Here is a 24079-nt window from a genome sequence, read left to right as displayed (position 1 = left end):
GTTACTATGGGGATAATATTTATGGCTAATCAGGAGGGAGGGAGGAAGCGCTGCTAGGGTGCAACTCCGAAAGGACGCATAGTAACATTTCTTGCTCTTATATTCCGACGTCACGAGGGGGCCAACGTAATCGGCTGCAGTCTGCAGAAGTAGTTTAGACAACGGCCGAAAGATAGCGATCCACTCTGGCCCTTTCGTTTTCTATATGGAATGAGACGCAGGAACCGAAATCGAGTGAAATAAATTTCAGAAAGCGCATATTTGCGACTTTTGAAAAGCATGTCGATACGCATCAGTTGTTTTCTGGTATGTATACTGGCTGAAATAGTACTATTTAGAACACATAGAGAAACACTATGCGTTCGTTACTTCTGTCCAAGAATGTTCTTTTAATTGTCCTTAAGCTATTCAACCAGGTCGTATGAATGTAAAATAGTAATATGATTCAAAAGGTTGCACATACACGTGAAATTCGTATATTCAAAACCGCAATTACAAATTACCTGTGGTTTTATATGGACATGAAGTAGGTCTTTCAGGGTGTGCCGGAGATCTAAGTGCTGAGGAGAATACTTGGAAAAAATATGCGAGGAAATCTGTAACTGAAAAGCTACTAGACATCATTAGGGTAATCAGAAGGAGTTTATGCAGCATGCATGGAGGAATGAGAAATGCATGTAAAAGTTTAGGCTGTAAACCCAAACGGAGGAGACTACTTGTAGCCGAGGGAAACATGTTAGATTTATGCAATGTATTAACCAATACAAACACTACAGCATGTTAGGCAATAGTTATTTAGTGCTACAGATTCAAACGAAAAGAACGGTAGATGTACAGTGCTTCGACTGGTGAAAATAACAATATTATATTTAAGCATCCTGTTGCACTCCATACGATAAATGATATAATGATACAAATTCCGTCCCAAGTGCAAACAATATATTATGTGTCCTTGATCTTGCTCCTCTACACTACATGTTTCGGCCTCAGACGGCCATCATCAGGTGTATAACACTCACGTCGCTGTCACACTGCACCCAGCCCAAAATTTAACATTTAAAACACTTTCCTTGTTATTATCAACATCTACTTCGTTGATATCTGTCTGGTTTGTAGATTATTTTACACACGTTAATTTTTACGTGTGAAAATAACATCTGTAGCAATGTTTAAACAAATCAAATTCTTTAGGCATTTCGTCCAATATGTCGTAAATGGGGCCGTAGCAAACAGAAGACTGCTTATATCAGTTTTCGTCTTCGCATTTCTTTCCTCCTCAAGCAAATGCTAACGCCACTATTGTAATGTTAGTTTTACATTTCTATCTAAAGCTGAATTCGAGACCCCGTAATGACTGTAGCTGAGGGACGTCCTGCTGTGACGACCCAAGGCAACGTAACCCAATGGAGAGTGCCAATGACAGGCATGGAGACGCGTTACAGAACATGCACCTGCAGGAAAATTCGAAGCGCATATTTCGTACATCGACCGCCTCTGTGTTCTAGTGGTCAGAGTTCATGGCTATAGATCCAGAGGTCCGGGTTCGATTCCCGGCGCTACCAGATTTTCTGAGTAGTGGGTCTGGAACGGGGTCCACTGAGCCTCGTGAGGATAATTTAGGAGCTATTTCAAGGTCTAGAAAACCGAGATTAACGGCCGTGGGGATCCGTTGCGCTGACCACGCGACACCCTCTCTCCGCTAAAGTTGGCACTAACTTCGCCGACAAGCGGCGGTCGCTCGGTCGGTATAGTTCGCTTGCGGATTACAACCACGGAGTTTGTTTGTTTGTTTGTTATTTTGTACATCACCACTGTGTTCAAGTACACTGTAGTTAGATATCTGCATAGTTTGGTACAGTTATTATTCTTAGAGATGATATGTTGGAGGGATGTTACTATAACAAATACACGATTCCGTTTAAATTATCATTTAAGTCGCTGAAACGGAGTGCTTTTCGAGAAACTGACAATCACTCAGCTGGTCACGAGATTTCGCGACTTTTACAGAAATAAAAAATTTATAACAATGTTCCCCCCCCCCCCCGAGTCATGCCTTTTCTGTGCTAGTTATATGAAGTGTACATCTCCTATCTTGCATATTTAACATATATTTTCATACTTCTTCCCACGCATTCTAAGTACGCCATGTGGTCTCTCTGTTTCAGATTTTCCGACTAATATTCTGTATCCATTTTTCATTTCCTGCATGCGTGTTGCATGTCCTATCTATGAGTATGTCACCATCCTGTGTTTTATCATTCTAATAAAGTACATATTAAGAAGCACCTCACGTGTGATTTTCCCTATCCTCTAGTCATTTCGTTTCTCGTAAATCGAAATATTAGCATCAACACTCTAGTCTCAGACACTGTGCATCTGTATTCTTTCCTTGGGGAGAGAAACCCAGATGTTCTCCCATATGGACTTTATTTTGCCGTAGTTATGGTCTGAAAAGTGATTCCGTGTAGTTTTGTATATAGGTAACAACGTTTCGGAGGAACCTTCTGCCACAATCTAACCTGAATGTGGAAGCAACCGGTTCCTCCGAACTGCGAAATGTTGGTACCATCTACCGAACTGCATAACAACACGTCCCAGAAGACCGTAAACTTGAAACTCACCTGCGCCAGTCTTGAGAGCTCAAGATTCACTTAACCTACACGTATCTGTCTGCTTCGGCGGTTGCTGAACGTGTGAGTTGGGCTACTCTGACGGCTGTGAAACGTGACCGGATGTAAGTCGAAATAATTTACGCAGTCGTCAACAGACGCAGCTCACAAGCGCGAGTTTTGTAATCATTCTTGGCATTTACTTTTAGAGCTAGAATTTAATCTAGGTATTTGGGGTAGACAGAATTAAATAGATCTACGGTCAAAATTATGTCTTTACTTTTACTCTCCGTTGCCATATAAGCCTAAGCTTCGCCGAATATTAATAGCAATGATGGCGGTGATGATGATGATGATAATACTTTTCGGGACAGTACTACTTGTCAAAGAACAAAGGAATGAATCTGAAAGCTATGTATCTAAGTATGTGCGTAATGTATGCATAGGCACCGGTAAACTAGAGGATAAAGCAAATACTCCGCATGGGAAGAGTGAAAGCTGAAGTCTTCTTTATGCCTAAATACTCTGAAGACGAACTGGGGGCATGGAGATAAAGATCCAGAAATTAATCCCGTTACTGGATGGAGGTGAGCGGTCGGCTGCAGTCTCCGGCGGCCGCTTTGCCTCCGGACAAAATGCCCCATTTGGATGAAAGTTTGAGCGAGCGCAGCATCGGTCAGGATAAAGGGAAAATTCTTTCGCCCGCAGTCCGTAGCCAGTTACTTTTATTGACTCAGCCGGGTACGCATGACACGCGAATATCAATTACATCAAAGTTAGACACGATGTCTTTGATATACGCTATATACGCTATATGGCAAATGTGAAATTATAACCCTATCTTGTGGGATGTGGAGCCACAAAGTCGGGCAACGCATCACCTCCCGGAAGATGTACTCTTCACAGGCACCGCTGTAAGAACCTGCAATTATAAGAAATCTGTCCCCAACAGCAACTGCATCTGCCGTGCGCACCCGAAGTAAGACACGGCTGGAAGAACCGCTGTTGGCGAAGTATTGCTCTGCAGTATGGTGCACTATGGCCACTGATGCAGAAGTATCTGAAGGTAAAAGCGTATAATTGTCCCCACGCTGAATTAAGCACTAGGCCGTGAGAAGTATGGGGAAGTTAAGGTGAACTTCCATTCATTCCTAATCTCGGCACTAGTTGGAGGGTGCAGCCATTTTGCTCTCGGCGGAGGAGTCTCTGCTACCCACTGGCTTGGGGGCTGACAGGCCTTCAGAGGAAGAATAAAGCTTTCGCCCTGACGGGAAACGAATCCCAGTTCCCCGTCGTGTAGCCAGCAGGCCAGTCGCTATACCGACTGACCTCACTGCCAATAATGGCCGCTCTCATCTTGCTCGAAATGGCGGTCGAATCAAAACTTTTCCCCACTCCTGGTATCAGTGAGCGACAACTAGACAGCTAGACGCAGTGGCTATCAGACTCCCAGAGGGATATCCACAGTACAGTGACGTAGCACGAAACGACCTTCCTGCTACCTTTCAGAGACCAACCATGGGAGAGGACCGAAGTGCAAAGTCCACGAATGACGTCAGAACACTTGTCTCTTGTGACGTACACTCCAGGACGCAACATTAACATAAACTCGTTTGGCAAATCACGATTCTGGATAAAACAGTTCAATCTAACCCCAATGGAAAAATTCTGTATTTAGCATCCTGTTAATCATAACTTTGTAAATTGTAATCAAGCAGAGACATGATAGTAACAGCGACAATTGGCCGCGTCATAGCTCACGCGGTTAGTCGCTGGCTTCCCACCGCGGCGGCCTGGGTTCGATCCCGCATCTTGTCAAGTGGGATTTGTGGTGGACAAAATGGCGCTGGGGCAGGTTTTCTCTGAGTACTTCGGTTTCCCCTGCCAATCTTCATTCCACCAATTGCTCCACAATCACCCTCACTTATCATCTGGGGCTGGTACAATAGGCCAGAAGTGGCCGCAGTACAAGGGACTTAGTCCCACCCCACTAGCAGTAAAAAAAAAAAACAGCGACAATTACTTTGTTAATTACACTACAAGCATTGTGTGATGGACTTCGTACGTGTATTTGTGTAGCTTGTAGCAGACGGTCACTCAGAGACACTCTGAGGCGGCCGAAACCTTGCAACCTAGACGTCACAGTAAGCCTCTAATTCAGACCAGACTGCCCTTGCGCTAGCTTCCTCAGGCTGCACAAGGACATGGCTCTGTGCTTCTCTCATGTACAAAGGAAGTACATAGACGTCAGGCCACAATACGTGCGGACGGAGGTATCGCTCTACTGATTCTTAGCTGGAAGTGAGCGACCAGTTTCACGTCCTGGCGGCTTTACCCCCGGCAAATGATCTCTCCGTACTCCTCCAATGGGAAGCTGAGTGGATCACAGAGTCGGTCTGGACGCGGTGAGAATGTCTCATCCCCTATCGAGAGTCGAACCCCGATTATCCAGATTATTTTATTATCCGTTTTTTTTAAAAGTAGCACAGCTGTGTCACACTTTAACACGGACATCTCCGCAGTTACATGTGTATTAGCTTTGAAATGACAAGCCATCCAGCGTCAACAAGTGCAATATCAATAATCCAATATTTATACGGCCTCGCATATTTCCGCCCTTCGGGGCCATCTTCAGAGGCTCCACAGTAAAGGGAACTTGCTTTGAAGGCGCTGCGGATGTCAGTGCAACTATACGTTATACGGTCATAAATCGTAAAGTAGGTTAAAACTGTTCATGTCTAAATATTATAACGAAAGTTTCATTGTTGTATCTTGTATGTTCTGGCCGATATATTTGTATGTAACAACAGACAAAAGTCCCTTTTGCTGTGGAGCCTCTGGTGATGGCCTCGAGTGGCAGATAAATATGAGACCATATAAATAATGGAATTATTTATATAAACTTGTTTGCATTGGCTGGCTTCTCACTCCACAGTTATGTCTCATTTTCTCTGCGAAGTCACGCTACTCTTAAATTAATTTCCTCTAACAGTTTCCAACTTCCTGATTCCATCAGAATAAAAGTTTTGGATTGACCCTGAATCCATATTTTCACTATTACGTTCTGTACTGGTAATAATTTATAATGCACTTTCATCAATGTTCATCCTTCCGTGTCTCGGATATTTCGATCAATTTCTGCCTTAACAAATGTTAGAGCCGATGCATTGTCATCAATATTCATTCGTTCTCCTTTCTCTTTCAACCTATTCTTAAATTTCCCTGCGGGTTACATTTTATCTATTTAATTATTTATTATATTCATTATCATATTAATTTAACTTTATTCTTCCGGAAACGACACTAGTTCTCACACACCCCTTCAATTACAATTGGTTCATTTCTTGTGCATTTCATCAACGGCACAGACATATGAAATACGTCAGAATATCGCGCTTGCTCAGAATACAGTGTAAACCGACCATGCTCTATGCTGCTTGCATACATCTCATTTTCAGCACGTTCGAGTACACTAAACTTTCTTTTGATTTTTCACTTTCCGTCAGGTACGCAGTTTCTGTAATGCTGTCCGCGTGTCGTCTCCAGTTTAAATGCAAAGTTGTACTTGTAATTTGCAATTTGCTTCTTTATTCTTCTATGCTTAAACTATCTCTAAACATCAGGATTTGGATATAAGAAATAGCATATGTCCAGTCCACTCGTTTTTGTCAACAGTTTTCTTAAACGATGTTTCACTTCCGAAACAGAAACCCGGTTTGCATGAAATACTGCGCAGCGGTGGTAAAATGTTGCTAGGCAAGAAAAATAGAAATGGCGGAAAATCTAGCGCGCTTGGAAGGCACAATGCATTCTTTTAAAATCTGAATGGAAAATCACACGGAAGCAAGTCACTTGGGAGACCCGCGTGCAGGCGGGAAGACAGTAGGGCCTGTTATACCTAGAACTGATCTTGCAGTATGTGAAGGTATGAATTCGATCGAATTGGCTCGGGATATTATTCAGTGGCCGGATTCTCTAACGCTGGTGGTAAACATTCGGGAGAGAGAACAGTGAATTTTTTTCGATCATTTCAATAGCGATTATATGCTCAATAAGAAACCTGTGTAGTCGGTAGTTGTTTAGATATAATATTTAAGGACTTAACTTTCATATTCAAAGAAGATAGTTCTTGGTGGACTAAAAAAAATAATACTATCCATCGGAATGTAACGCCATGCAATCCTGCAGAAGCTGACCGACGTTTCCGAGGAACTGCCCCCATCATCATTATTCTCAGAATAACCACGCTCCATTGAAGCAAAGATTTCCCGCTCGTTCGTGACCTATTACGTTTATGTAACTTGTTAATTCTCGGCGGTTGATTGCTATAGTAACCAGATACTGCGTAATGAAAGTGACAAATTGCACGCTTACAAAACAGTCTGTATGTTAGGGTTTGTCCGACAGAATGAAGGGTGTGACTACTATGACGAGTTTGAACTAAATCGGTCCGGTAGTGAGGCGCTGTAACTACTGATCGACATACATGACAGAACTAACAGAATTTATTTTTCGAAACGTACCTAGAACTCCATTGTGGCATGGATGACGCAGTAGTTGCTCGTGACATCGATTTCTGCGAAGAACTTATGGCCCTGCTTCATTTCAAAGGCTACACTGTATGCTACTTGGCGAGCCTAACAATCATCACTTTAATTATCAATTTCTATACTTTATTTCCAATAGCAGATTCCAAATGACTCAATTTTCCGGCTGTAACGAAGAGTGTGGTGTGACTCATGACGTAATTGACCAATTGTTGCCATACTCGGCATGAATATCGTGCCATTTCATGTGGTCTCTGCAATGGTGAATCTCAGAACTTATGTTCAGGACGTGACCTGTCCACGTTACCGGCGGTTCTAGGTATTTTGTGGTTTTCTCCAGTCTCTCCAGCTGAATGCCGACATAGCACCTTGAAGTCTTTCCTTTCAAGCAGGGGCCTATTTCTATTTCGGCATTAGACTTCATGTAACCAATGCAGTTTAGAATTGTGTTTAGTGAGTTATAAAACAACAACAATGGGATTCGAACCCCTTATATCCTAACTGTGGTACTCCTCAGTCCCTCGACGCTAAGACTTGGTTCATTTGAATAGGCCACGACCGTCTCACTTTCATAGTCACGTTGCCCTTCCCATCAGTACAAAACATAAAAAACGTTGGCAGTACTTTCCTAAACAAGAGGCACGTGGCAGTGATAAAAAGAGAATAAAATTAAGCATTCTTTCCATTTTATTGTCACGTGTAAGGCGACTAATAATAAGGGTTTCTATATTTGATGATTTGGTTTCCTGCCACTTCTTTACAATCACAGTCACAATCAATGATTGACTACGACTCGCTCCGTTCCTTGCTGGACCATGACCGTCTTCTCTTCCACTGCGACGAATGGCGAACGAAGAATTCCCGCTCACACTTTGAACTGTCTTGAAGGACGTTTGTTTCACGAATGAATCTCTCACTGCTGCTTGAATCTCGGACTGGCCTCTACTACTTTGATCTCTTTACTACTCCGTGGGTGTCATGGGAATCTTGTCACCTGGTAACGACTCGTTCGCTGCTATACGCTGTACCGGGAACGTGATTTCCTGAGCCGTTGCTCAGCAACGGACGTCTGGCTCTAGCTCCACTATTCCGGCATTCAGCCGTCACATCACATTATTTTCTCGGAATTGTCACGACAGCTAAAAGAGCCGATTACTGAACCTATTTATAGGCGCGGCAATAGAACTGACTGTAGTAACTATCTAGACATATCACTGTTATCTACTAGATATACAGTGTTATCCAACATTCACGATTAACTCCATATGTGAACGAAATTATTCCTATTAATTAGTGTGGACTTCAACGTAATACATGAACTACCGATTACATATTCTGCATTTGCTAGATTGTGGAGCAAAATGTGAGTATGATGGAGCAATACGTTTGACATTTATTTCACGAAAGCCTGTAATTCAGGATGATTCTAAATTATTGTCGGGGATTCCGTGGCCTATAATTCTTTAACTGGTAAAACCAAAATAAATGCAAGTGTAATTCAAAAAGTTTTTTCTTATCTGCAAAATTACTCTTTGTTGAGTTACACTTTCATATTCCGTAAACAGAGTTGCTCTGTTTTTCTTTCGGTTTGAAAATTATAGGCGACGGAAACTACGACAGTAATTTAGAATCAGATCTTACAAGTATTATACAACATTTTCACTCAATTTAGTAAAACTTTCTAACTAAAATTTGAAATAAGATTCTAAGAGCTGCACTTGAAGATTAATGCCTTCTAGGATGTCATGTCATATAGTCTGGTAGACATTTATAAACGTTTCGCAGAAACCCAGGACCGTAGTGCGGCTGGAAGGATTAATTCAACTGAAAAATCCAATGACTCATCGGGAATTAAACCCGCGACCTTCCGGCTTGTAGCACAGTGCCTCAACCAACTGTGCGCCCAATAGTTACTAAGACCGATGAGGAATAAATAATGCCCTGAGGCACACAAGTGTGAACTGAGGACAGGAAGCAGTAATGTGTGTAGTTGATACAACATCGAATTAACTGGCTGGTGGTACACAATGCGCTGTCAAATCTCGCATCTCTGTGGACTGCTCAATCCCCAGTCATTCATCTGTGTCAGAGGAAAGTGCCGACTGATGTCGTATCAAAAACAAACTGGTTTGCTTCCAACTCAGCAACTGTGTTCCAAGAGAGGATCATGACCTTCTTGAAGTTTGGACTCAACTCACGAACCAGGCTCATGATACATCTTTCCCATTACTGTCTTTTTCTTACTCTGGCCAAGTAATCTTCCCATTCGGGTCAACCTGATAAGTGTAATCTCGTATCGTAACGGTCACATGAAGAGCTGTAAGTTTTCTTAGCTCCGTGTTACTCGTCAGATGCTGACGAACTGTAAGAATGCCAGCCGGCAATATTTTGGTATTGCTTACGTTTACAAGATTCGAAACTGGGACCTACTGAATACGAAGAAAAAGTGGCAGCCACTCCACTGCAAAGTTTGCTCCAACAATAGAAACATGCAGTTTAGCTCACTTGCTGCGCGTACAGGCTGAGCATAATGTCTTTCCCTGATGAAGAAAATTAATAACCTGAAACCCTTGCTAGATACAAACATGTGGTTTGTAGCATAACGTAGACCAAACCTTAGTTTTTTTTACTGTATACTTGCACAACCTGTGGTCAACCTTGGTAGCGCCGCAATCGTCAGTGTCAAAATGGCGTCTATGAAGGAGAAAGCCCAGCGTGTCTTTTGTTTTCATGAAACGAAATCGCCACTTCGAGTTCGGGGAAACTTCAGACGCGAGTATGGACATCTGCCACATTTTAAAAGTATCACAGGTTGGCATGCAAAGTTTAAAGAACTGGTAGGCCTCGTGTGAGTGAGGCGACTGTCGGCCTCGTCCAGTCCGCGGAAATCAACTCGTCGTGCCTCACATGAACTTCGCGTACCTCAGAGCACACAAACAAAACAAAGTCCGTGGTTTTAGTCTGCAAGCGAACTATACCGACCGAGCGACCGCCCTTTGTCGGCGAAGTTAGTGCCAAATTCAGCGGAGAGAGGGTGTCACGTGGTCAGCGCAACGAATCCCCACGGCCGTTAATTTCGGTTTTCTAGACCGGAGCCGCTATTTCCTTGAAATAGCTCGTTAATTATCACCACAATGCTGAGTGGAACCCGTTCCAGACCCATTACTTCTCAGAAAATATGGTAGCCCCGGGAACTGAACCCGGTACCTCTGGATCTGTGGCCAGGAACTCTAACCACTACACCACAGAGGCGGTCCCTCAGAGCACACTGCTAAACATTTTACAGAAACGGCTGCGTTTATGCGCATAAAAGTGCAACTGGTTCAAGCCTCGGAGCCAGGCGACCAGCCCCGACACGCTGCTTTAGGTACGGAGGTGTTGCAACGAAATGATGAAGACAATGATTACCTTACGCGTGTTTCTTTGTCTATGAGGCTACCTTTCACACTTCTGGGAAGGTAAACAGACACAGTGTCCTAATTTGGGGTTAGAGAACCCACGTGTTGATTTAGAGAAAGAGAGGGACAGCCCCAAAGTGCATGTTCGGTGGGTCCTAATTCACAACAAGATTATTGGACCATTCTTTTTTTCTGAGTGCACCATTTCAGCAGTAGCATACCAGGACATGATGGAGCATGATGCTGCACCACAGTTAGAGGGATATCAACCAGGGGTAGTTCTCCAAAAGGGTGGGGGTTTACTTGGATGCAACGCTTCCAAACCGATGGAGTGGCAAGGACGACCTAACACCATGGCCACCAAGTTCATCGGACTTCTTTATGGGGGTGTGTTAAGGGGAAAGTGCATTGATACTTTGAAGGGAAGCTTTAGCGGCGGTGGCTGCAGAGATGTTGAAGAAAACATGGAGATAAATCGAGAAGAAACTGTTCTCCGGGCAACTAATTTTTGAGCTGAGGTAACCTTTGCAAAAGAACCTTATGCTTGTACCTAGCATAGTTTTTCTGAAATCAGGGAAGGAGTTTGTGCTCACTCTGTGTAATTTGTGTTGCATCCCGATAATGTAGGCACGTTACTAAATACAGATTCCAAGCGACTGATGCTTCCGCCATATGAAAACAGTTGCTACGTTGTTTCCTGCCGGCAAAAACACTCTGGAGCTGTATAAACATAAACTTCAATTGTATGCATTCGAAAGACCCTGGATTTTATTAGCGATATACTCGTACTGAAAGTGGATATAAGTTTTTTCTCCTGTCGTAGAGTAACATGTTTGGAGAATTCCCAGATTCCTATAATATTTTCCAACCCAAGCGAATATCCGCGGGGTTAAAGTGGCAGAGGCGTGAAGCTGACCATTCGCCTCCATCTAGTACTGAGGTCAAGAAAGGTGGACCTATACCTTAACTACGTAGGTTTACTAATTACCTTTTACCTTTACCCAAGCGAGAATAATTGTTAATTTCTGTGTTTCATTTGTACGAAGTACGTAAAACAAATGTGGTAATGGTAGGTCCACACGTGTCACTAACTAGAACATTCTGTAGTTTGACTAATCGTAGCCAAAAGAATATAATTGTGGTTCATATCTGTCTAATGTAACTCATGCTTTGCATGAAGTTCAAACTGAACGTCATATTTAAGAGTGGTTGCAAAATGGTTACGTAACGTAAGACATAGCAATCGTGTAGATCTGCGAGTTCTGGTTCAGGCGTTTTTAGGAATAAACATAAAGACCAATGAAGTGTCTACGTAAAACTGCAGCAGCAACAAGAAAATGTTTGTAAAATTTGTGTACACCGAATCGACATGTATATATTGTCACTCTCCATTTATGCATACGTATACCCAACAGCCAAGCAACTGCCGTTATACGTAGATCAGATACGCTAATTATATAAAGCATTATATGCATTCTGGGGGCACGAGGTAGCACTAAGCTACAAGCCAGAAGGTCACGGGTTTGATTCCCTCTGAGGTAACTGGATTTTTCAATTGCGCTAATATTTCCATCCACACTATAGTTCTGAGGGCGACTCAGTCTCTAGCATAAATGAGTACCAGGAATCTTCCTGGGGGTAAAGGGCGGCCGGCGCGTAAGGCTGACAACCTCGCCGCCATCTGTGAGCCGATTGTATAGAAAATATGAGAACCTCAACCTCTCACAACACTGTGGGCCTCCACGGCCTGCTACAGGGATAGCTTTTAGAATATGCATTCGAGAGCAATGATCCAGATTTGAAATGCATTAAACAGCCCTAGCACTGGTTGTAGTATTCTAATCAGTGCGTCTGTATTTTGCGAAGCACTCGTATGTAATTATGTATTTATGAACTCAGTGTTTGGTGGAACGCAATTCTTACGGTAGATTGCACTTACATTAGGGCCTTGAAGCAGTTCAAATGCCGCACCGGAAAGCAGAATTGATATCTTTAACTGCAGGGTCTAAATTATTCACTAAATGTTTTATGATATTATATTTTGACTAATTATGATAAGCAGCCAGCCTACTGCATGCCTTTGGCCAGTTACAATTTGTGGGAGGTGGAGGAGTCTATTGTGTTTAAAACAGCGGTTCACAAAATATGGCTTATAATAAAGCTTCCTTTTAAACATAAAAATATCCGAATCCCCATCGAAAATGATACTTCCGGCCAAGAGGAAGACTCCGAATGCCTGTCGAAGCTAGGAGAGTTCCTGTGTCTCAGCTCGCGAAACCTGTTCACGGTAGACCTACGCGAGGCCTTAAGATTACTGAAGGCGAATGAAACTTCTGTTGAGAGGCTTCACTGATGGAACGGCGTGTGCTCGTGAAATGGAGAGGACGGCCAGTATATTGAATAAGCAGTCGCGGACTGCCGACATGCGGTAGGCCTCTGGTCTGGGGGTTGTGAGCGGAGGCTAACAATTCCTGACCGTAAGAATCAGCATATTACCAAGTGTTACATTCATGGGCTTGGGCGGATTTTTTTTTTGAACGACCTAAGCAGCTGAAAATGAACGAGATTTGGAACTAGGGTGTCTGTAGTCTGTGTAGTTCAGGTTCATTGAAAGCAGCAGGAAGAGAACTAGCAGAATGTAAGTCAGATCTAGTGAGAATACGAGAGTTCAGATGGAATAAGGCTGGCACTGAATCAGGAGACGATTAGGCCTTATATACAAGGTGAACATTGCAGACTTAACTCAAACAATAATGAGAAGCTATCCCCCCCATCCATGTGTACATGACTCTCTCGATTTTCACTATGACACTCGAGCCATTTCACCCTTGTTGCTAGGCTGCTGCTGTTGCCAGTTGCGCAGAAGCTCTGCGCACATCTGTTCATTCGCGAACATTTCTTCCCGTCGTAATCGCGAAGAATTGAGCAATGCGTACCTTGGTAAAGGAGCATCGAATGACAATAATACACCGACTAGTGACAAGTTTCGGGACACAGGAAGTGTATGCGACAGGCATCATGCCGGATGTCGAACAATTCCGACAGGTGGTGCGCTCCTCAATACTGAAGAAGAAGAAGAAGAAGAAGAAGAAGAAGAAGAAGAAAAACATTAACTCGATTTCTGCGAACAATTTTGAAAAGATTGTCATAGCAAGCTGGACTATCCCTGACCAGTGCTCAGCGCGCGTAGAGCAGTCTGGGTTGCGTTCTAAATGGCACATCCTGCATTTCTACATGGAACTGGGAATGATAAGCAATTAGGGACCGCATTTTTCGTACATAAGGACATCATATCAGCATTTAAGAGACTGGAATTTGTTAGTGATAAGATGACGTATATAACTTACAGATCGATGATGCGATATTTTTTTTTTGAATGTGTATACTCGTAGCCCAACTGGAGACAAAAGTGACGACACAAAGGAAGGAACTGTAGATTGAATTCGATTAATTCCCTAAGAGCCATGTCAATATTTCTTTAGAAATAGCGAGGAAAGGCATTTTGAAACTGTAAATTGAAATGAGTTTACGTGAAACCATTAATGATAATGCGACTAGAATGGCAAATCTCGTGACGTCCAAACCTGGCCAGTTAGCTGAAACACAGTTCACCGCTAACTGCACGAAACGGCATTGCTGTTACATTTCCCTTTCGATAGCATCCACATCTCACACGCGCAGCCACATTATAAGCATCGTCGTATGCTCACAAAAATTTCAGAATTTTTAATAAATTTACTTTATGTTATAGCTTGAAACTCTTTATGCTTTGTATACTATAGAAGTGCTGACGGGTCACCCGTAAATACAAATAAAATTAGTCCATACTTAGATGTCAACTTCTCTTTTATGTGGGGAAGGGGTCTAATGATGCTGCAATGTCTAACCTTCATTTGACGTACATAAGCATCGTTGTTTGACTGAAGCTTGCAATTCTCTGTTATTAAACACACCTGGGATACGGGAGAATTGTCACAAAAATGAAGAAACTTGTTATTCTGCCTATTTACAGAAAGGGCGACAATAATGGTAATTCTCGAGACATTTCACCTCCATGAAATGCACAAAGAACTTCAGCCATCCTTCTTTCTCAAGGTTAATTCCATACATGGCCAACTAATTGGAGATAATACGTGTTAATTCCAACGTAGTAGATCGATTACTAATCAGATATTCTGCATTGGACAGATAGTGAGAAAGTACAATGAGACGAGGTAGCGCAGTTGGTTGAGGCACTGTGCTCCACGCCGGTAGGTCGCGAGTTCGAACCCAATGAGGTGGATTTTAATTTACCTAATCCTTCCAGCCGAACTACGGCCCAGGCGTCGACTCAGCCTCTAACAGAAATGAGTACCAGGAATCTTCTTGGGTGTAAAGGGCGGCCGGCGCGTGAGGCTGACAACCTTACCGCCAAATGCGAGCCGACTGTCTAGAAAAGATGTGGGAGCCTCGATGTCTCACAACCCTGTGGGCCTTCAAGGCCGATTAGAGGGATAGCTTTACCTTTTTGACCTTTACAATGGGACGGTACTTCAATTATTTGCAGACTTCACGTTAAAAGGGAAAGGTAGGACAGAATTCTCATCGATACCAATAGACGTTGGAACTAGTCAGGCTAATTAGACCTATTATTATTATTATGGCTCTACAGCCCTTTGTTGACCTTGTCCGCTTTTTCAGTTTCTTGATCCTATACACAGACGGTAGGACTCCTTTGACGGGGGATGAGCCCGTCGCAAGGCCGCTACCTACATATAGGCCAACACAAACACAGAATAAACGCACATAATATAGACATCCATGCCTTGAGTGGGATTCGAACCCACGATCCGAGCGTTCGAGCGAGCGAAGACAGTTTATACCTTAGAGCCCGCGGTCACTGTGATCGGCTAATTAGGCCTATACTTACTTACTTACTTACTCATGCAGCTGAGCCTTTCTGGAGGAGCCGCCAATTCTGCAGCTACTCAAGAAAATCCCAGCATTTTATGGAACCCGACGGTTCATTACCGTGTTCACAAGAGCCCTCCACTGGTCCCTATCCTGAGCCAGATCAATCCAATCCATAACATCCCATTCTATCTCTCTAAGATCCATTGTAATATTGTCCACCCACCTACGCCTTGGTCTTCCCTGTGGTCTCTTTCCTTCTGTCTTTCCCACAAATATCCTATACGCATTCCTTGTCTCCCCGCCTATGCTCTGTTTAAATGGAACCTGCGATAAGTCCACAGACGTAAACATTTGTCGGCTGCCTTTTCTACTGAGATGGTTTGAAAGAAGGAAATGGTTTATTCTCATTGCTTTCCAGGTTTTCCGTTAGAATACGACATTAGGGCCGGTCACGGTAGCCGAGCGGTCTAAGGCATGCACTGTCTTCGCTCGCTCGGAAGCCGGGATCGTGGGTTCGAATCCCACTCAGGGCATGGATGTTTGTTTGCGTTTTGCTGTGTGTGTATACAGGTAGAGGCCTTGCGACCAGCTGATCACCCGCCCAAGGAGTCCGACCGTATGTCTAAGATCTAGTAAAACCGAAGGTGAAACGGAGAGTTTCATGGAGGTAGGCCTAGGCCCAAATGAGGGCTGTAGCGCCAATGAAAAAAGAATGCGACATTAGGAAGTTCCAATAAAACCACGAATGATTAATACCGACCGGGATATATCGGCCTATTGCCTATACTGATGATAGTGATTTACTAGGCGAAAATATGAATGCCATAAAGAAAAATCCAGAAGTTTTGTTAGATGCTAGAAATGAGGTTGGTCGAAAAGCAAACGTAAAGAAAATGAACCATCTGTTCATCCTTCAATATCAGAATGCAGAAGAAACTTGCAATATGTAGACATTTAACAAATCCTTCAAAAATGTATCCCTGTGGAGGCCCATAGGGTTGTGAGACGTCGAGGCTCCCACATTTTCTCTTGACAGTCGGCTCGCTTTTGGCGGTAAGGTTGTCAGCCTCACGCGCCGGCCGCCCTTTATCCCCAGGAAGATTCCTGGTACTCCTATCTGTTAGAGGACGAGTCGACCCCAGGGCCATATTGCGGTTGGAAGGATTAGGCCAATTTAAAAAAATCCACCTCATCGGGACTCGAATCCGCGAACTTCCGGCTTGCAGCATAATGCCTCAACCAACTACGCTACCTCGTGCCTCCCTTTCGAAAATGCAGGAAAACTAAATATTCGGGAAGGAAATTAAGAAGTTGCATTGATGGAGAAGTTAAGAACAGATTATATTCGGGGAATGCTTGCTATCGGTCAGTTCAGAATGTTCTCTCTTCCCGCCTATGTAAAAACGTCAAGACTGAAATAAATACAACTGAAAGTTGCTTGTTGTGTAGTGTAGGTGTGAAACTTTGTCTCTGATTGTCTGAGAACAGGATGCTGAAGAGAACATTTGGAATCAAGCTGGAAGATATAACAGGAAGCTGAAGAGAACATTTGGACTCAAGCTGGAAGATATAACAGGATGCTGAAGAGAACATTTGGACTCAAGCTGGAAGATATAACAGGAAGCTGAAAGAAACTGCACAGTGGAGTTCAATAATTTGTACTCTTCACCAGTTACTATTAAGATAATTAAATGAAGTAGCGCTGGATGCGGAGGTCATGCATTTCCTATGGGAGGGATCAGAAATTCACAGAAATTGTTGGTCAAATTCTGAAGGGAATGTAATTAGGATATTAAATAACTGGTAATTAATTCATGCGAAATAAATTAACACATAACACTCATGAAACTAATGCAGATCAAGTTCTATCAAAGTCTGTCCATGAACTCAGAAGCTAGGTTAAATGTCGAAGTTAATTTATGGCATTTAGTGAAATGGCCCTTAAACCCGAACCAAACTGAAATCAAAGTAATTCTACAAAATTTAGTGCACATGTGCTTGCGGAAAATACTTGATCAGCCAAGTCATTATCAGTTTCTCAGGAAGATCTCCTCCCCATGGAAACAGTCAATGTTTCACTGCTAAACTTTCGTTTTAGTTCATAAGTTTGACTGGCCTCGGGAATCATATTACCTTTGCTTAGGTCACGATCGCACTGTTTCCATCTGACGTTGCCTAAATCGGTCTCTAATGTCATCCTCCCGAGTCGGACTAGTTCAGTCTGTACCCATGCTCCTACCAGTGGGCACCTGCAGCGCTTTCTCAAGGGGAAAGTACAGATTTCTAGGAACTCATGCGTTGCCTGTGGTGCTGCTCTAACATCCACTGCAGCTGTATACTCCATATGGGGCATCTCGTGTAAGATTATGGGTACAAACTTTGTACTACCTTAACTGAAATATCGCCGGATGTATTACACGGGGCGATTGACAGGGGGGGGGGGTGTCGTCATTTCGCTCTCTACTGATCCAAGGGTCAGAATGATAAAACACGTCGATAATTCGTAACAGACAACAAACCAGACTGCATTTAAGAAAAACATTATTATCTTATTATAAGACGAAAGCGAGGCTTGTGTTTCTATCGCTGTTACTTTGGTATGACGTGATCTGGAGATCCGGACGTAAATAAAGCGACCTCAAATCCGTCTTCATTTTGCCAGTCACAAGGACACGCATACGTAATTACAAATTATTAAGTAACTATACGGGATTGCGTTTACAAGAATGACGTAGCGTTCTGGTGCGGAGATGCTTGTGGCTGCTAGACTCAGTCGGCTGCAGCCGCAATGACAGTTGGGTAGGCAGCGCAGCCGAGCGGGACACTGCGGAAGCTTCTCTCGAACAATTATACAGAACTGATTAAATTAGTGGCCAAGACTGATGGTGGGAAAAGGTAACAGGCGGTTGTAACTTAAAACGGGTAAAAGAAGGTGCAATGCACATCTTTAGACTCACAGGAAGATAGTACTGGCTTTAGAAGGAATCGAAATGCAACCTGACAGGACGGTCATGGAGGCCCACAACCCTGCGAAAGGGAGCGCGATATGTGAAGGCATTCAGCATTGCAGCTTAAAAGGTAAATAAATAAACCGCAGCTTCTAAGTAGCTCCTTAAAGTGTTTAAGTCTGCATTTATTTGGCTTGTTAAGAAATTATATGGAACCCGAAAGTTTATGGCGGTGTTCATAAAACCCGCCATGGACAGTATCCTGAGCCAATTTAATCCAGTCGAATTCTTCACACCATATTTTTCTAAATTCTGTTTGAAAACGATTTTTTAGTCTACGCCTGAGTCTCCCACGTGGACTCATGAAATTTCCCAACAAAAATTATATCTACATGTATAATTTTTCCCATATGTGACACAGGCCCTGTTCATTCTATCCGCTTTGATTTAGTCCCTATAAATTTGTAGGTGGAGAATACAAATTATGAAATTCGTTATGTAATTTCATCTTGTTACTTCCTCGCTGTTAGGTTCAGATATTTTTCATAGTACTCTCCTCTTAAACAACCTCACTTTGATTTTACTTCAGAACGAGGGACCAAATTTCACACCCACATAAAATACCAGAATAAATTATGGTTCTGTATATATTAATTTTCATATTTCTAAGTATGACACGAAAAGTTATGTGAAGCATTTCCCGAACCGAACGTTCTCTAGATTTCGTCACGAGCGTCAGTTTTCTTTGTTACTGTATGCCACAGTTGGGTAGTAATTGTAACTCAGAAGTAAACAAGAACAGACCTGGTAATCTGCATTTGTTCAGACGAATATCTGGTTATCTACATTATCTTATCTACTCTCAAACGCAAAACAAGAGATCAGCACATTTAGATTGCCCGCCGTTTCGTTGTCACCTTACGCGCGAAATATGTCTCTGTGAATAATGCAATAATATTTAATGTACTAACGCAAAAAACAGTGGATAACTGTTTGGAATTAGTGTAGGTATAGCCAATAAATTCTGAGATCTTAGAACAAAATCGTAAAATAAAACTTCACTGCCACACATTGACGACTAATTACATGGTTCGTTTTACGGAAGGAAGTCATTAGTTAGGCGGAACTTGTACACCTTACTAACAGGGACATGGCGATTGCAGGCAGTACATGTACGTGTAAATAACAGTACCTAAGAGAATGTCAATATACATCTTCACTGGCGCTACAACCCTGTGTGGGTCTTGGGCCTCCCCCATGGTTTCGTAACAGCAAATTTTTGGGTCGTTAGCCCCACGCCCAATCTCCAATCTGTGGGATCAGGGACTACATTTAGTCTGGCCCGTACCCTTTCACCTGTCTGGCATGGGTAACCCTACCAGGTGCTTACGCTACAGCTAGCATAGCTCTCCGTGTCACTGGGGGGATATGTATATAGATAGTAGGAGTGCTTTTACAATAAATAAGAACGCCTAATATGGAGCTATGTAATATCGGCGCCTAAGCCTCTGGTCAGATTCCTTTCATTTGATACGGGCGACTCATTCTTGGTTGCTGGGAAAATCCAGTTCTCACCCATACTGAACCTTTACTTACGGCCATAAATGCACTTTTTCATGTATATCATATATCATGAGTCAAGTTACATGCAGCCTTTTTATAAAATTTGATACACAATAAACGGTACGCATGAAAAAGTGCGCCTAAGGCGTTACATAAAGTGGTCTTAATCATGGTCCAGTATGGACGAATATCGGAGTTGCCCAACAACGCTCTTCTGTTCGGAATGAAAGAAATTTGTCCAAGAGAGCGGACGGACATACGCAGTATGCCCCTATTCCAGTCTTGGTAACGAACGAGCGCTTCAACGTCCTGTTGTAGAAAAGGTATCTGGGGAAGAATCTCACAAATGTGGTTAATGCTCAGAGTGCAACATGCACTGTACTGTGTTTTATATTTGACATGCAATTCAATAACAAAAAGTTTAATGTATTTGCCTGATGATGGCCTCTTGAAGGCCGAAACATATAGCAAAAATATCTCCTAGAGCCACTTATATATATTACTGATTGTTGTGTTATGACGGTTTTCAGTAAGAAATAATATATGATACACAACATGATGCATTCACTGAAAATTAATATTAAAATGGATCTTAGAGTGATAGGATGGGATGGGATGGATTGGATTGATATGGCTCAGGATAAGGACCAGTAGAGGGCTCTTGTGAACACGGCAATAAACCTTCGGGTTCCATAAAATTGTGGGAAGTTCTTGAGTAGCAGCATAATTTGCGTCTTCTCAAGAAGGGCTCAGCTCCAGGCGTTCAGGACAGAACTCATAAAGTGTATTTTCCTGTTGTGCACACTTCATGCCCTCCAGTTGCATAAGCCATCAGCGACAGCTCCCTCGTATGTGTTCATGGGCGGAGTTTAAACAGACACACTTTAGCCTTACCTTCACAACTTAAAGGCCGCAAATATTACCCTCCTCCGTACCATGAAGGTAAAGCTCCACATATTTTTAAGCACAGTATTAGATGCAGGAGCTCTGAATGCGGGGTTTCCGGTGTTCCGCGCCTCATCGTGACCCCCTTCGGAGGGCAAGACTCCTTACCACGCGAAGACTTGCGCGCACGCGTGTTAAGCGCACACAGCGATCTCTGCATTTCAGTCTTTAGTGTTTGCCTTTCTATAGAATCACTTAAATATTACTTTTAGCTTCAAATCTCCGAGAATCAAAAATTGAGTTTATGACAGACTCAGATGAACCCTGTGCTGTTACTCAGTGCAATGCGGTATTATTTTGTGCCCTCCTTAACTGTCATGGCGGGCTCTCTGGCCCGTTGACCCATATAGAATAAATTCTGAACTTATTAATCCTTTAGGCTTGATATCACACTTACATATTTATAAATGTGTTTTTCGCGTTATTTCATTTAAGAAAGAACCCCACAATCACCAAATTTGCCTTTGAAAATATCCGCTCCATTGTTCGCAAAAAAAAAAAAGTTTTCAGTTTATGCGTTTTAGTTGTAAGCGGGGTTTTTTTTCCCCATAAATGCTACTGTTTTTTCCGTCGATGTACACTTGTTTGTACAGGGCTTCAGAATTTATTTAGTGGATACATACGCACACGACAGCACGATTAAAAACGAAAACAGTCACTTCGGCACTAAAAGGCAGTTTCAAGAGTTTCGAGTGGGGGAGTTTTGAGAACTACTGAATAAGCCTTTTAAGATACCAGCTGTTAGTTGCAGAGTTAGTAACAGACTAATCAAACATTCGTTCGCCGAGTCCATACGTCAAGAACCATGTTTTCTGATTGCGTTTGCAGTGATTACGCATATGATCAAGTCTCTCTTTCAATTTTTACCAACTGACCGAACTTCTCCTTACTCAAGGTGCACGGTCATCGGAAACCAAGGCCAGAGAGATGTTAAGTCCACAGTAACAGTTGCTTTTTGTTCCCGCCGCACAAAAGTTTAGCCACGTCAATTAGAATGTGCCGATTCTCTGCATCGCCTCGAACGAGATGGCAAATTGTATGAACAGTGAATCTGTCAGGATATGAAAGGAGACGATCGTGGTTAATTTTAAGGTACTCTACAAACATTTGCCAGGACAGGTTAAAGAAAGCCAGGACGATATTAGAACACAAAGGGGGAGTCTCAGATACGAAGACAGCATGGTCATCTCATAAGCCTACTTTTATTTTTAAATATAAGGAAAATATAAACCGCAAAAAAGGAGAAGGAACAGTAATTTACACTTGCACAAGTTTTATTTGAGAATTTGTCTAATAAGGTACAGACTTTTGTTAATTTATTTTTCAAAATGTAGAAAGAATCTAAACGTTGATATGTTCGTGTCTCGCCACCAGAATGCAGCACATTATGAGCATAACTAACGAATGAATAGGTGAGGATGTTTGGGTAGTATATAATGTAACAGATTTAATCAACCCGTTGCCAGGCAACAGCTCAATAAACACGGCCCAGAACGTAACAATAAACGAGGCTGCGTGTTCTGTGTCGTCCACGCCGAGCAGCTCGTATGCAATATGCCGCCGATATTAAATCTGACATGGGAGCCGGAAAGGAGGGACGGGCAAGCCAGGTTTCTGCTCCTTCCGCCTGAGTTTTGAAAAAAGAAAATTAATAAAACAGAAATATACCACTTACTAATAATATTGTACCATTTGAAAGTATGTTCTAAAAATACGTTTATATCCTGAATACTCCATGGCGATCAGTAAAAATAGTCTTAAACATTTTAAACGTAAGTTTGTACCCAAATTTTCTATTTAAACAGCCTCAAAAACTAGCCGCTACCCCTAAGAAAACTACTAACTTCATGGAGATGAGCCCTTATTGAGAAGCCACCATTGTGCAGTTACTCAAGAACTTCTCAACATTTTATGGAACCCGAAGGTTCGTTACCGTGTTCACAAGAGCACTTTTCTGCTCCCTACTACATGGAGCCAGATAGACCCAATCCATACCACCCCACTCTGTCCCTCAAAGATCCATTTTAATATTGTCCACCCACCTACTTATTGGTCTTCCTAGTGTTCTCTTTCCTTCTGGCTTTCCAACCAATAGGCCATATGCATTTCTCTTCTACCCCCATGCCTGCTACCTCAGTATCTAAGTTTTCCAAAGCTGCGAACCTACACGTATTTCAGCTTTCAACGTGATACTGATCTTAACACTCTACCTAGTTCAATTTCTTGAGATTGGGCCTCCTCACCATAAGAACTGTGTGCGTTGTTTGTTTACTCACTGAAAGCCTCTCTGTAACTTTTTCCACGACCAGGCAGTGGTTAGGATCATAATTTGCTGCCCTGAATGATCGGACATCAAGTACACTAGAATGCTGTCTCCTGTCTATGCAAATATCGTCAATTTGATTGTGCGTCTTCCCATCCGGAGATGTCCAAGTAAATTTATGAATGTTACGATGTGGGAACATTGCATGTTTGACAATCAGATTTTTGTATGTGGCCAAGTTTACTGCTCTAACTCCATTACCATTACTAATTTCGTGCAAACTCTCATTCCTAATTGTTGGTTTGATAATGTCATCCCTACCTACATTGGCATTGAAATAGCCTAACAAAGTTTTCGTATGGTGTTTAGAGGATTTATCGAATACGAGTTCTAATTCCTAATAGATGTCCTTCACATCATCAGTTTTACCCTCTGTTGGAGCATGAACGTTTAGAAAATTATCCAAATGATCCGCCCAGGCCCAAGACCCTTTGTGATATTTCATAACAAGCTTATGTTCTAGGGTGAGGAGTTGTTAGGCCCACGTTCAACCCCAAACTTGTCGGCTATCTGCGACTTCTTATTAATTGTATTCGCTGCTACCCTCCATCAACCTGAGGACGCGCCATGATGTGGCGACAAGGGACCAACCGAACATGGTAGGAAAACCCTCGAATACAGAATCCTGGCAGTGCCTAAGTCGGGTAGTGTATGGACGCTAAGGCAGAGCTCGAAACAGCAGAATCGCTTCATCGGGCATCCTACACAATCACTTCTTGTTGTATACAGCGCACGTCAGACACTTCACTGTGGTATATATCGTGCAAGACTATGGTGCTCCTATCTTCTGCGGGGAACAAAAGCTCGTCTTCATGTTACGCAACATGCACGTCAGACTTTCCCAGCAGCCAGC

The 24079-nt window shown here is 42.7% G+C and overlaps 1 protein-coding gene across 10 annotated transcripts in view; it reads left to right on the top strand.

Annotated features, from left to right (window-relative positions):
• The window catches only part of LOC111873860 (hepatocyte nuclear factor 4-gamma), a 156697-nt gene that overhangs the window by 94273 nt on the left and 38345 nt on the right, over positions 1 to 24079 (top strand). For 2 of the 10 annotated variants that reach the window (XM_033755234.1, XM_033755233.1), the window contains exon 1: positions 18261 to 18525. The exons of the other annotated variants lie outside the window; for them this stretch is intronic. In XM_033755234.1, coding sequence (XP_033611125.1) covers positions 18438 to 18525 — 88 coding nt within the window. In that variant the 5' untranslated portion in view covers positions 18261 to 18437. Of the gene's footprint in view, positions 1 to 18260; positions 18526 to 24079 lie in introns of those variants that run through there. 10 annotated transcript variants of the gene reach the window in all.

Source organism: Cryptotermes secundus, unplaced genomic scaffold (genome assembly GCF_002891405.2).
Source record: "Cryptotermes secundus unplaced genomic scaffold, Csec_1.0 scaffold414, whole genome shotgun sequence".
NCBI classification, from domain to species: domain Eukaryota; kingdom Metazoa; phylum Arthropoda; class Insecta; order Blattodea; family Kalotermitidae; genus Cryptotermes; species Cryptotermes secundus.
Note: the sequence above shows the minus strand (reverse complement) of the source record. Positions and strands in the feature narration are given on the sequence as shown.